Source organism: Gallus gallus, chromosome 7 (assembly GCF_016699485.2).
Source record: "Gallus gallus isolate bGalGal1 chromosome 7, bGalGal1.mat.broiler.GRCg7b, whole genome shotgun sequence".
NCBI classification, from domain to species: Eukaryota; Metazoa; Chordata; class Aves; order Galliformes; family Phasianidae; genus Gallus; species Gallus gallus.
In genome coordinates, this window is record NC_052538.1 from 10,900,146 (window position 1) to 10,912,262 (window position 12,117).

Below are 12,117 nucleotides of genomic sequence, written 5' to 3' on the forward strand. Positions count from 1 at the left end.
TTCTGGGCTCCCCGGTTCAAAAAGACAGGGGTCTCCTGGAAAGGGTCTAGAGAAGACCACAGTGATGAATAAGGGCCTGAATAAGAGCATCTCCCATACGAGGGAAGGCTGAGCGCTGTGAGGGACCCATGACCGTTCAGTCTGGAGAAGGGAAGGCTGAGAGGGGTTCTCATAACTGTTTATAAGCACATAACGCGTGGGACCCAAGTTGATGTGGGTGCACTCCTTTCGGTGGTGCGCTGCAGTAGAACAAGGGGTAATGGGCAGAAATTGGAACACAGGAAGTTCCACGCTAACACAAGGAGGAACTTCTTTACTGTCAGCATGATGGAGCGCTGGGACGGGCTGCCCACAGAGATTGTGGTACTTCTCTGGAGGTATTCGGGACCGTGTGTGGAGACACCTGCCTGTGTGCCTGCACAGGGAGGCTGTTTAGCAGCAGGGTTGGACTCAGACTCTCGAGGTCTCTTCCAACCCCTGTGATTCTGTGGGTGGGGCAGAAAGGCTGATGCTTTCCCTTTCCCAAGCCGTGTTTCTGCAGAGCAGCACAGTCCTGGTGGAGGCGTCAGTGGCCCCACGTCTGGGCCTGCTGCTCCTGAGACCATCTTCCTTAACTGCCACGCTGTCACGGCTTCGCGATCCAACCCGTCTGCTGCTGCTTATTTAACCCAGAAAGCACCAAAGCAAACGACGCTTTTCTACCAGCCTCGGGAACGGCTGGACGCTGTCGCTGCTACATTTGTGCAACGCGGCCGCCGCCACGCTGCTCACGTCCAGCCGCGGCACGCGTTCCGGGCTTGAGGGGAAGTAGGCGTTGACCGACCGGCCGGACGGGGCACTCTCCGGTGGCGCAGCTGCCGCCCGGCCGCGTTTCGCATCTCCGCTGCAGGGGCCGCTGCAGCGCAGTCGGGGCGGCGATGCCCGCCCTCACACCGCGCCGCCAGGGGCGCTGCCGCCCGCGGACCGTTCCACGCGCAGCGCCGCGCGGGGGGAGGCGGCAGGGGCTGCCGCGTGTGACGCCGTCACGGGGGCGCGCGGGCGCGTTCGCCTCCAGGGGGTTCTCGGGCGAACGGCTCCGCGGACGGGCGGGGGGCATCTCCACGTGCCGGGGGTCCGCGGCGCTGGGGCGGCCGCGGGCGGGCGGTCCCGCGGAGCTCGGCCTCCTCCCCGGCCCGGCCCAGCGCCCCCTGCGGCGCACCGCGATGGTCCGTCCCGGGCGGGGCGCGCCCTCCCCCTTCTCTCGCGTTGGTTCCGCCCGCAGGCTTCCGCCGCTTCTCCTTTTCGCCGTTCGCGTTCGTCTCCGCTCCGGGCCCTCGGGCGATTTCTCTCTACTTTAAAGTCGGTGAGCGACGGCGGGGCGGTGGGGGTCAGGCCGATCGCGGCGGGGTGGAGAGGATCGCTCCGTGCCCCCGCGCGGGCAGCGGCGAAGCGCCGTGGGGCCGCCGGGTCGCGCCGCGGGACGGGAGGGACGGAGCCGCTCTGCGGCGGGAGGCGGGGGGGAGCGCGGTGCGGCAAATGGAGGGCGGCGGGAGGAGGAGCGGCGCGGCGCTGCGCGGGGCGCGTCGGGAGCGGCGGCGGGGGGAGCCCGGGCGGCGCTGAGAGAGGTGTGCTGTGCTGTGCTCCCGCGCAGGGCGTCTTTTATGAATCAAAAGCAGCAGAAGCCGACGCTATCGGGGCAGCGCTTCAAGACCAGGAAGAGAGGTAAGGGGCCGCCCGGGGGGCCGCGGCCCGGTATTGTGCTGTTCGGGGCCTCCTGCGCGACAGCACCGCGAGCGTGGCGCCGCGTGAGGGGAGTGAAGCGGCGGGAGCGGGGCCGTGCGGCTGCCGTGACCTTGGCTGGGGATCGGGTCCCGTGGGCCGCACCGTGTGTTCTTGGCCTGAAGCAGCTTTGCGGCGCTCCCCCGTCACGGGCAGCTCCGGGGCGGCCCGCTGCGGGTCGTGCTTAGGGAGCGGCGTCTGAATGGGGCGTCGGCGCGGGGCCGCTGGGAGCTGCGGTGCCCTGCGGTGCTGTGCGGGTACCCGGTTCAAAACAAAAAGGCGAAGCAGCCGAGGGGTGTGCGGTGCCCATATCTTGTTCCGGGATCCCGCGAGCGGAGCTAACGGCTGAGGAAACGTGAGTGATGTGGGATGCGTTCATTGGATGTTGAAGAGGTGGTGCGGCGGCTCTGGCGATGCCCATCTGTATGGGAACTGTTAGGGCACGGCCTGAAGCAGTGACGGAGCAGCTGGTGGAGAGGTGTAGCCGGCACTGGGAGCACAGGTGGAAGTAATGTGGACTCTGGGTCCACCCCTCCCTAACCTCACTGAAGGGCTGGCAGCCCCAAGGGAAGGCTCTCTTCTTGGAGATCACCTGCTTTAGAGTGCAGGGATCCCTCACAAAGGGATCGGCCGTTCCTTATTACCAGATTGTGATAGCTACCTTTCTTGAGCAATCTGGAACTGGTTTAAAGCAGCTGTATTTGCTGCCTCCTGTCCTTACACCATCCAACACCCTTTACTGGTGTCCTCGTGGTGCTCTGGGTCACGTTGATGGCAGTGAGGGCGCGATAGCCACTGAAGTAGTAACGGAGGGGCCCAGAAGTACCTGACTGTGTGTCCTTTAACCACTACTTGACTTCCAAGCAATGCTGCAGTAATGATGAGTTTCACAGATCTGTCCTGGAAAATAACTGCTTCACCATTTTCAAATCTCCACCCTGCTGTTAGGGACGTGTTGTAACTTGCACTGAACGTAAGGACGCTGATGTGCCCCTTAGAAAATCATTTATTCAGGTGTTAAAAATGCTACCTATGCTGTTAGGTAGTGCTTTAGTAAAGGCTTACAGCAGAGCTCTTGTTTTATTTGAAGGCTTTTCTTCCTGTGGCTTGCATAACCTAAGGACAAACTGAGTTGAATAGAAGTGAAGACCCCTTCGTGTAAGGCTCCCTGTTAGTTATGTGAGTGCTGTGTATTGTGCAGGTTGCTCCAGAAGTAATGTCTCATGTATTTCCATGGAAGCTACAACAGATACAAAGAGCACAATAACACTATTGGATAGAAAACGTTCTCAGCTACAAAACACTATCTTCCAACATGGTCACCACCATTAGTTATACTTTTTTGCCAGCAACGAACAAGAACCTGCATGTTGCACTCAAAAACCTCCACCACTGGGGGTAACTACTGTCACCCACCACCTCCCCGTCCTCACATCTGCTGTTTGATCTCCATAAACGTTCAGCAAGTGTTGATGAATGTCAGTGGGTGCCATTATTTCCACATGGAGGAATTCAGTGACACACCTTTGCTTCATCCACACTCTGATGTCAGACACCATTTTGTCAGCCTGCCCCTCTGCTGCCATCTGTCGCACGGCAGCAACATGTAATGGGATACTGGTGGGAAGGTTCTGTCTGCTGCCATACCACCAACATCCACCTCTGGTGTTGTGAGACAACACGATAAAAACAGGAGGCATTACTTTCCATTTTCCATTTCCATGTCCATTCCAATTTCCATTGCCACGATCGAATGGTTTATCACAAATGCAAAAACGTGTTCTGCTTTAAAACAATAGAAAAGAGTTAATCATTTAATGTTTATTGAAGACAAAGAGGTTGGCTCAGATTTCTACCTTTCCCCCAGGCGCTCGAAAGGCAATAGCTTTTTGTTCACCTCCAGCTGAAGAGGAGGGGGTGGTCTTCGTGGGCAGAAAGCACAGACTGTCAGTTGGCCTGTACATGTTAACAGGATGCAGTGATGATGCAGTGTCTCAAAGCATTTCATCTGAGACAGGGAGAGGCCCAAAGGGCTGAAACAGAACTTGAATAATGGGATCAAACATACAAAGTTGTAGGGCACATGTTAGGAATTAACTTCTGGCGTGTGGCTAAGCCTTGTTTTTTGGGAAGAGGTGGTGATCACGTGTGAGCAGGGGTGTAAGAATCCAACTCAGTAATCAGATAGGTTTTGTTAGGTTCACGTCATCACAAATGATTGCTCTGCTTAGTGAAAGGACTGAGAAATACATTGAAAGGTAAACAAGGTATGTTTTAGCTTTTGATAGCTCTCAGCGTCACCTTGCTCGAGCGTGGAGGTGAAAGCACCAAAATTTGTTATTATTGGCCATTGGAATTTGTTCTGGGCTACACTGCTATGTCACTATTTGTGCTGGTAACCCCGGTTGTTCACAGCTCTGTTTCACTTCAGAATTGACAGCGTTTAGATTCCTTTTTGGTTTTCTAAGACGGAAAGAAAAAAAACCTTTTCCCATGTTTGGAGATCAAATCAATGTGTGTGACGGCTTCAGTTCAACAAACGCTTGTCTTTGCAGATGAAAAAGAGAGGTTTGACCCCACCCAGTTCCAGGACTGCATTATTCAAGGTTTAACTGAAACTGGCACTGACTTGGAGGCGGTAGCAAAGTTTCTCGATGCTTCTGGTGCAAAACTTGACTATCGCCGCTATGCAGAAACACTTTTTGACATCCTGGTGGCTGGTGGAATGCTGGGTAAGTACCCTTCCATGGGGTTGTTATCACATTCCATTTACTTGACTTCTGCTTGACTATAAAGCTCTCTGAGGGAGCCTGCTGGATGTGTAGGACAGGGTTTGTTGTCTGTAGCAAATGAGGAGTATCCCAGGTCTAACTCACCAGTCAGATTACTGCAGAAATACTCTCTATATCACACCATGCTTTTGCTTGAGATAGTTTGCCCTTTTGAAAGCGTAGGCTATACAAATTTAGATTAGGCTATACAGATTTAGATTCAAGAGAGGCATATTGGATTTTTTTAAAATTCTTTTTTTAAACCAACAGTAAAACTTTGTGTAAAGAAGCGCATTTCTGCTAATGGGAAACAAATGCTTGGCTCGTATTCCTCATCTGTGATCGCAGAGCCAACGGAGTTGCCCTGGAGGATTCTGGCTTGATCCTGTGTCTTGTGCACCCTTCCCCATCGTTGTGCAAAGTAGCTTTGTTTGCAGAAGAAACTGCCGTGTCTTGGGAGTGCTGTTTTAAGTTGTTTGTGGCTAATGGCACTGAGGGCATGGTGGGCTCTTAGTATTTGTGTGGGAGGGAGTAATGAGGTGGTGGCCAAGTCAGCAGAAAAGGTGTGAACTGAGCAAGTGAAATGTGATGGCTGAAGGTATTGTGAGCTCGTATTTGTGTGTAAAGTGCAAAGAACGGAAGGGATGCTGACCAACCAAGCAAGATGTAGATGAAGATAAATGAGGTTGGAAAGTGTTAAGAAAGATGCAGTCCTAGATTTAGACTGCACGTTTGACTGCTGTTCAGTGAGAAGGGATTCAAGTGACAGGGAACTGTTTAAAATACAGGGTGTGAAGAGGGCTCGCTCTGTTGTCTGCCTACACAGAGCCAGTCCATCTCAGATGGTAGCATTTGTTGCCCTATATATTTGGGTGGGGAAAAGGACTTCAGTGAGAAACTTGGCAGCTCTAGAAGACTTTCTGAAATGTAACAGAACTCAAATAACCTAAATGCAGAGGGGAGGAACAGGGATTATCATATTCTGGGCTACAGCCTGACTGTGTGGCAGTCCTGCAGCGGGGCGGCTGCTTTGGGAGGGCCCCTCTGCTGCATGTGCAGAGGTCTGCCACTGATACTGGAGAACTGTCAGGTGACTTGCTCAGAGAAATGCCAAAAACAAGGCTTCCAGAATGGTGCAATGTTACAAAGCGTGCTTGCTTATCTGAAGGCTGTGTGTTGGAACTGTGTTCTGTAGGCTGAAGTTACTGTGCAATGTTTGTTTTGGCAAGAGCCTCTCTTGCTGATGTTAGAAGAGCTGCTCGCATGAGAAAGTAGGTTTGTCTGCCACATGGAGCATCACTGCTTGGAAATCTTAGTGTACAAATTGGGAGAGGTTGCGTTCTAAGTCTTAAAACCACTGCGTGCTCTGTTAGGAAATGTTTTTTTCTCAGAATGAGACTGAGGGAAAAAATGCACAACTGCATCAGTGGTGATCAAGGTGGGTTCAGCTGTGTTCAGCTTGCTCTGTATAACGAACAGAAGCAGCTGACTAGACTAGTTTTGGTCTTTAATCAGACGTGGACAAAATAGGAACACACCACCTCTGAAAATTCTTAACACTAGTGCTTATTTCCATCTTGAAGTCTTGTTTCTGACTACTGCAAAACAAGAGGATCTCCCTTCTGTGTAGGATGGTGCAGAATTTGATCACAGGTTGTTCTGACACTGAAGTTGGTGACTGGAATTCACTGTTATGAATCAGACTGGGTGCCAGGCAAATGTCTGTATTAAACTGAAGAAGCATATGGAAAAAGCATCTTCTGATTTTCAGTCTAAAGAGCTGAAATGACCTTTCCAGGCTCGAGTTTCCAGCTCATCTCAAAGGCACTGAATTGTGAATAAGCATTTCTAGGTGTTAAATCTCCTGTGGTGACTTGTTTGATTATTTAAGACTGATGTGGAAAGCAGTAGCATTGCAGAAGGTAGTAAAAAGTTGCTAGGATTAAGCAGCTTCAGTGTTTTCCTTTAGGGGAAGAAGAGCATGTATAGTCATATTAACTTGCTTGGGCATGACCAAGATGTGTTGTCAGTCATTTTAGCTGTAGAGGTTTGGAACATTTAGGTGTTCGTGTGTAAGCGACCGATCTAAAGTTTAGTGCATCTACAGCAGCAGAGCAGATAGAAATGCAAGGGTATCTCTCTAGTGATGTGGTTCTTCTCTTTACCATGAAAAGACAACATATTTTTCATGTTAGGAGTTTTTGATTCTCACTGAGGAGTAACAGCACTAATACTGAAACTCTTCCTTAGCCCCAGGTGGTACCCTGGCAGATGACATGACACGCACAGATGTCTGTGTGTTTGCAGCACAGGAAGACCTAGAAACCATGCAAGCATTTGCTCAGGTGAGTTCTGAAATGAGTATAATTTTACTTAAACCTTTCTGTAGTCAGAAATGAAATGTTTGTGTAGTTGAATGTTTGGGTAAAAAGAAAAAGTGCATGGCTTGAAGAAGCCTCCCAGGAACCTCTTGGCTGTGGGCACTGTAGAATGGTTCTAAGCTGGAAATTCTCTGAAGGAGTTCAGACCAACTGTACTCAACTTGATTCCTAATTCAAATTAAATGATAATCCAAAGCATTTCAGACACACTGTCTCTTTTCAGGTTTTTAACAAGCTCATCAGGCGTTACAAGTACCTGGAGAAAGGCTTTGAGGATGAAGTCAAAAAGGTATGGAGTAGATTTGTTTTGGCAGAGAGGCTTTTGTATTCTGCTCATTTGTTGCTATATGGAAGAGTTGCGTAATAGATTATTAAAATAGAATCTTGTTAATTGAAGAACAGCAAGCTTATGTGACTATTGGGAGAAGACTGACAGTGCACTAGCAGTGCTTCTGATCGAGTAGCAAAAGTAAACATCAGCATGGATGTCACAACTCTTCTTCTGCTTGCAGTTGCTGCTGTTCCTGAAAGGGTTCTCAGAGTCTGAGAGGAACAAACTGGCCATGTTGACGGGTATTCTGCTAGCCAATGGGACGCTTAATGCATCAATTCTCAACAGTCTTTATAATGAGAACTTAGTAAAAGAAGGTAAGTGTTGCTGGCTCTTCTGTAAGAGGAATGATTATGTGGACAGAATGCCAAGCTTTACTGTAAGGAGCTGGAAACCATGATGACAGTATGCCCCTGCAGCTCACTGGCTTCATCGGGTGATAGCTTTACTTCAGAGTTAGCGAAGATAAACACGTTGGATCACAACATGGAAGGTCTTAAGAAACTCCTCATTTAGGAAACTTGTGCATAGTGCTTCTCTGCACAGTGCTGGGGGCTGCAGTCACTGGAGTTCCCCTGCAAGTGACTACTTTGTTTTGGAAAAGGACCTCTCAGTGCAGGAGGTGTGCTGTGTCCTCAGATTCCTTCTTAAATTGCAGAAGTGAGAGTGGAGCTTAGTACAGAGAAGCCCTCATGATGCTGAGCTGTGAGAGGAGTCCAGCAGGCCAGCAGCTGTGTCCTCAGACAAAAGTACTGCAGGCTGCCAAGGCCACCTCTGAGCACAGCTGTTGCTTGTGGCAGGGGTGTGACAATCTGTGTGTCTCGTACTCACTGGGTTCCCTTTGTTTTGAGTTTTAGTAATATGCTGTCCCTGTTTCACAGGTGTTTCTGCAGCTTTTGCAGTCAAGCTCTTCAAATCGTGGATAAATGAGAAAGACATTAATGCAGTGGCTGTCAGTCTTCGTAAAGTAAACATGGATAACAGGCTAATGGTGAGCATCGCTGCCGCTACTGATTCACTTCTGAAGGCAGCTCGGTAAATAGCTTTTACCAGCAAAGTACTTGACACATTTCTCTTTTGAAACAGCTGTTGTATACTTTGTTTTCAGGAACTCTTCCCAGCCAACAAACAAAGCGTAGAACACTTCTCCAAGTACTTCACTGAAGCAGGACTGAAAGAACTTTCTGAGTATGTTCGGAACCAGCAAACTATAGGAGCTCGAAAGGAGCTGCAGAAAGAACTTCAGGAGCAGATGTCACGGGGAGATCCCTTTAAGGATGTAAGTACTTGTCTGCAGGAAAGGTGTATATGTGGCTGGATTTTTTAATTCTTTTTCCTCTGTGGGAATGTAGCTCAAATTATCTGAAATGCAATACTATTTAATGCTAATTGGAAGAGGATATGTGTCCAATTACTGAGCTCAGGCACCCAGTTCCCACTAGCAATTGCAATAAGTACCAGTCTTACCAGTTTTAGCTTTGTGGTCTTTCCTTAATGCCCTGAGTCTTAGGTGTACTGAAGGCTTCCAACCTGTCTTTAGAATAGAAGTTTCAGTTTAGGTTTTTGTCATATGTGACCTACATGATGATTTTTTATTCTCCCTGACAGATAATCTTGTATGTAAAGGAGGAGATGAAGAAGAACAACATCTCAGAACAGACTGTGATAGCCATAATCTGGTCAAGTGTGATGAGCACTGTGGAGTGGAACAAAAAGGAGGAGCTGGTAGCAGAGCAAGCCATTAAGCACTTGAAGGTATTGTGACCAAGTTGAGTCTTTTGCATCTCTTGAGGTAGGGCTTGGGCTTCCTTTTGTCTCCAGCTCTCTTGTCAAGTGAATTGAAATCTGCAAGTAGCATAATACTGAGACAGCATTAGATGGGCAGCTCTTCCCCTTGCAACTGTAGTGTTGATTGTTGTTCTGTTTTCAAGGTAAAAGCAGTATGATTTTTGGCAAGAAAAGCTCCAGGGAATGTGTGGAAATTGGTTCCCTGCTGTGTGGGTTGTAAATTTCTAAGCAGGGGCTGATAGAAACTGCATGAAGATAGTGTAGGTGGGCAATAAATGTTAAGAAATGTTTTCTGTCTGCGTGCCAACTTGTTTTTCCTTATTACAGCAATACAGCCCTCTACTTGCTGCCTTTACTACCCAAGGTCAGTCAGAGCTGACTCTTCTGTTGAAGATTCAGGAGTATTGTTATGATAACATTCACTTCATGAAGGCCTTCCAGAAAATAGTGGTGCTCTTCTATAAAGGTAAATCTCTGGGGGGTTGATTTCATTTTCTGTTTAAGCCTGGATTGCAGAATGGTTTGGTCCTGGTTAAGGCCTTCAGGGGAGCTCACTGCTCTGACAGTGCTTTTCCATAGCTGAATAATTTTCTACCCTCATTTTGCAAACTTAGAACTCTAACATGCAAGTGGAGGTACTGCAGTCTTCGGCACATGGATAAGTACTCTGGACAAGGAAGGGTGCTTCTTGTCTCCAGGAGCAAAGCAATAAGACTTTTAAGCACTTAACTACAGCCTTTCCTAAGTTTTAAGTATAATTCTTAGTTCTCGGTCTGAACAGGCAGAGATTGAGACTGCCAAGGTGTTGCTGTGCTCTAGAGCTTCTCCTAAATGGCTGCTTAAAAGGTATTACTCAAAGACGTGGTTATGGGCCTGTAGAAGCATCACAGGAGCATAAGGAAAATTGTTGATGTGAAGATTATATTGTATTTGTAAATGGTAAACAATTGAAAACAGCTGGTGCGGTGTCCTTCTGACATCTGTTCCTAGCAATTGACTGAAGCTTTTCTCAGAGTATGTGAACTCTCAGAGCTGTGAAATACTCAAGGCTGTGTTACTGCTGGGGAGTGAAAGTGCAGCTTCTGGAGGCAGCGCTCACAAAACCCACAGCAACCAATCTGAAATGTGTGGTTCTCAGAACTGGAGGAGTTATTCGCAGCACAGATATGTCCAGCCATCCCCAGGGAACAACCAACAGATACACGTTGACATTTCTAGGGAAGGAAGCAAAGGCTGCTAGGCAGGGTTCCTTGCTAACTGCTGTTGGGTGTTTTGCCCTATTAACATCACTCTTGTACACCTTACAGCTGAAGTTCTGAGCGAAGAACCCATCCTGAAGTGGTATAAAGATGCACATCTTGCGAAAGGAAAGAGCGTCTTCCTGGAGCAAATGAAGAAGTTTGTTGAATGGCTCAAGAATGCTGAGGAAGGTAATGGAAAACTTCACGGTCCCTGTTGTTTGGAGCTGCTGGGTGGGCTGCAGGGGCTGAACGCTGCGGCTGCAGGAGGGTTGGCCTTGTGGCGGCAGCTGATAAGGGTTCTCTCTTGCAGAGTCGGAGTCTGAAGCAGAGGAGGGTGACTGACCTCTGGAACTGTCCTCAGTAAAGCAAACAGAAGCTGTAGATAAGTGTCATGTCTCATGTGTCCTGATTCTTACATCCTACCTCCCTGTATCAAGCATGATATAAGGGCTCTCATGGCAAATTTATTTTAACTGTTTTCTATAGGTAATGAAATACCGGGTTTAGTTTTTAAAACCATGTTTTAAGTAAGTAGGTAGTCTACAGGAGCTATAGATTTGACTCTAACCTGCATTTGTCCTTTCAGTTATATTCTACCTCCTGTATTTTCTACTGTAATAATGTAATTTAAGGCCTTCCACAATTAAATTCATTTTACCTCCTTGGGTTTTCTATCTGCGTTTGAGTAGACACGGTTTGGTAAATGAGATTTATGGCAGTTCTGTTTGCAAATTAAATTGTAAAAAGCCTCCGATGCGACGAGGCCGTGGCTTGTGTGGTAACTTGGTGTGACACTTCAGTCCATACTACTTGCTCCAGATAGCCTTGTTGATTGTCGATCTTTGTAAAATTTTTGTCATCTCTTTTCCTGTACTTCCAGCATAAAGTAATCTTAGCGTCCAGCTGTTGCACGAGGCACCTGCCCCACTGCTGGGAGCTCCCGTGGTGGTGGTAGTGGCCTCAGTAGCTAATGTGGGGTATGAAGAGTGGCCTCTCTGAGCCTGCTGTCACAGCTGGTGGCCCAAGTTCCTAAGGGACTGCACCACTTACTGCTCGGGCTGATATTACAGCCAAGGATCGGTTCGCAGCTTCTCTCCTAAGCAAATAGCGCTGTTCTGCATGCAGCTGCCCAGCAGCTTTCCAGAGCCCTGACTGAAGCTGCTCGGTGCTTGGGCAGGGCTGTGCCTTGCCTGTGCTGTTTGTTACATACAGGACTGCTGGAAGGTAAGCTGAGCAAAACCCTACCACTGCCCCTTGTATGGGATTATTTTATGCTGGCAGTTGCTATATGAAACCAGATTGTCTGTTCACCAATACTTTGAGTTCTTGAGGGCGGTTCTCGGGCCGGAAGGTAATTAGAAAAAGAGCTGGTCAAGACAGTCTGCTGTTGTAAGGTAACAACGAGCACGAGCTGAGATACTCGTAACCTGAGTGCACCCACTAACACAAAAAGCAACTTCTTTTTCAAGCAAATAAAGGCCGTTCTTAGTGCACAGTGGTGTCCTTTTGTGAGGTGAGCGGGAGAGAGTGCTGTTTCATCGTTACACACGTTTACACGCTGCTCCACACGTTATACATGCTGTTACACGTGTTTACATGCATTTACATTTTGTTACACACATTTACACAGTTACATGCGTTTACATGCTGTTACATTTCTGCACTTACACACCGTTACATGTGTTTACACATGCTTACACGTGCTTACGCAATGTTCCACGCTCTACATGTTTACATGCTGTTACACATGCTTACACATCATTGCACGCTGTTACACACAACATTACACGCTGTTATATGCCATTACACGCATTTACAGGCTATTACACACTGTTACATGCTGTCAT

The 12,117-nt window shown here is 48.5% G+C and overlaps 1 protein-coding gene across 2 annotated transcripts; it reads left to right on the forward strand.

Moving 5' to 3' along the window:
- The first annotated feature begins 1,259 nt into the window (after nt 1–1,259).
- On the forward strand, nt 1,260–11,763 carry BZW1 (basic leucine zipper and W2 domains 1). 2 transcript variants are annotated; one of them, NM_001006516.2, is made up of 12 exons: nt 1,260–1,342; nt 1,631–1,701; nt 4,314–4,490; nt 6,780–6,874; nt 7,134–7,199; nt 7,423–7,558; nt 8,123–8,232; nt 8,350–8,520; nt 8,850–8,996; nt 9,357–9,495; nt 10,337–10,459; nt 10,581–11,763. In NM_001006516.2, the coding sequence occupies exons 2-12, from the start codon at nt 1,641–1,643 to the stop codon at nt 10,610–10,612; spliced, it is 1,257 nt and encodes a 418-aa protein (NP_001006516.1). In that variant the 5' UTR covers nt 1,260–1,342; nt 1,631–1,640; the 3' UTR covers nt 10,613–11,763. The 2 variants fall into 2 exon arrangements, with proteins under 2 accessions (NP_001006516.1, XP_025007949.1); XM_025152181.2 differs by lacking the exons at nt 1,260–1,342; nt 1,631–1,701 and having other exon boundaries at nt 4,413–4,490; nt 6,780–6,785.
- The last annotated feature ends 354 nt before the right edge of the window (nt 11,764–12,117 follow it).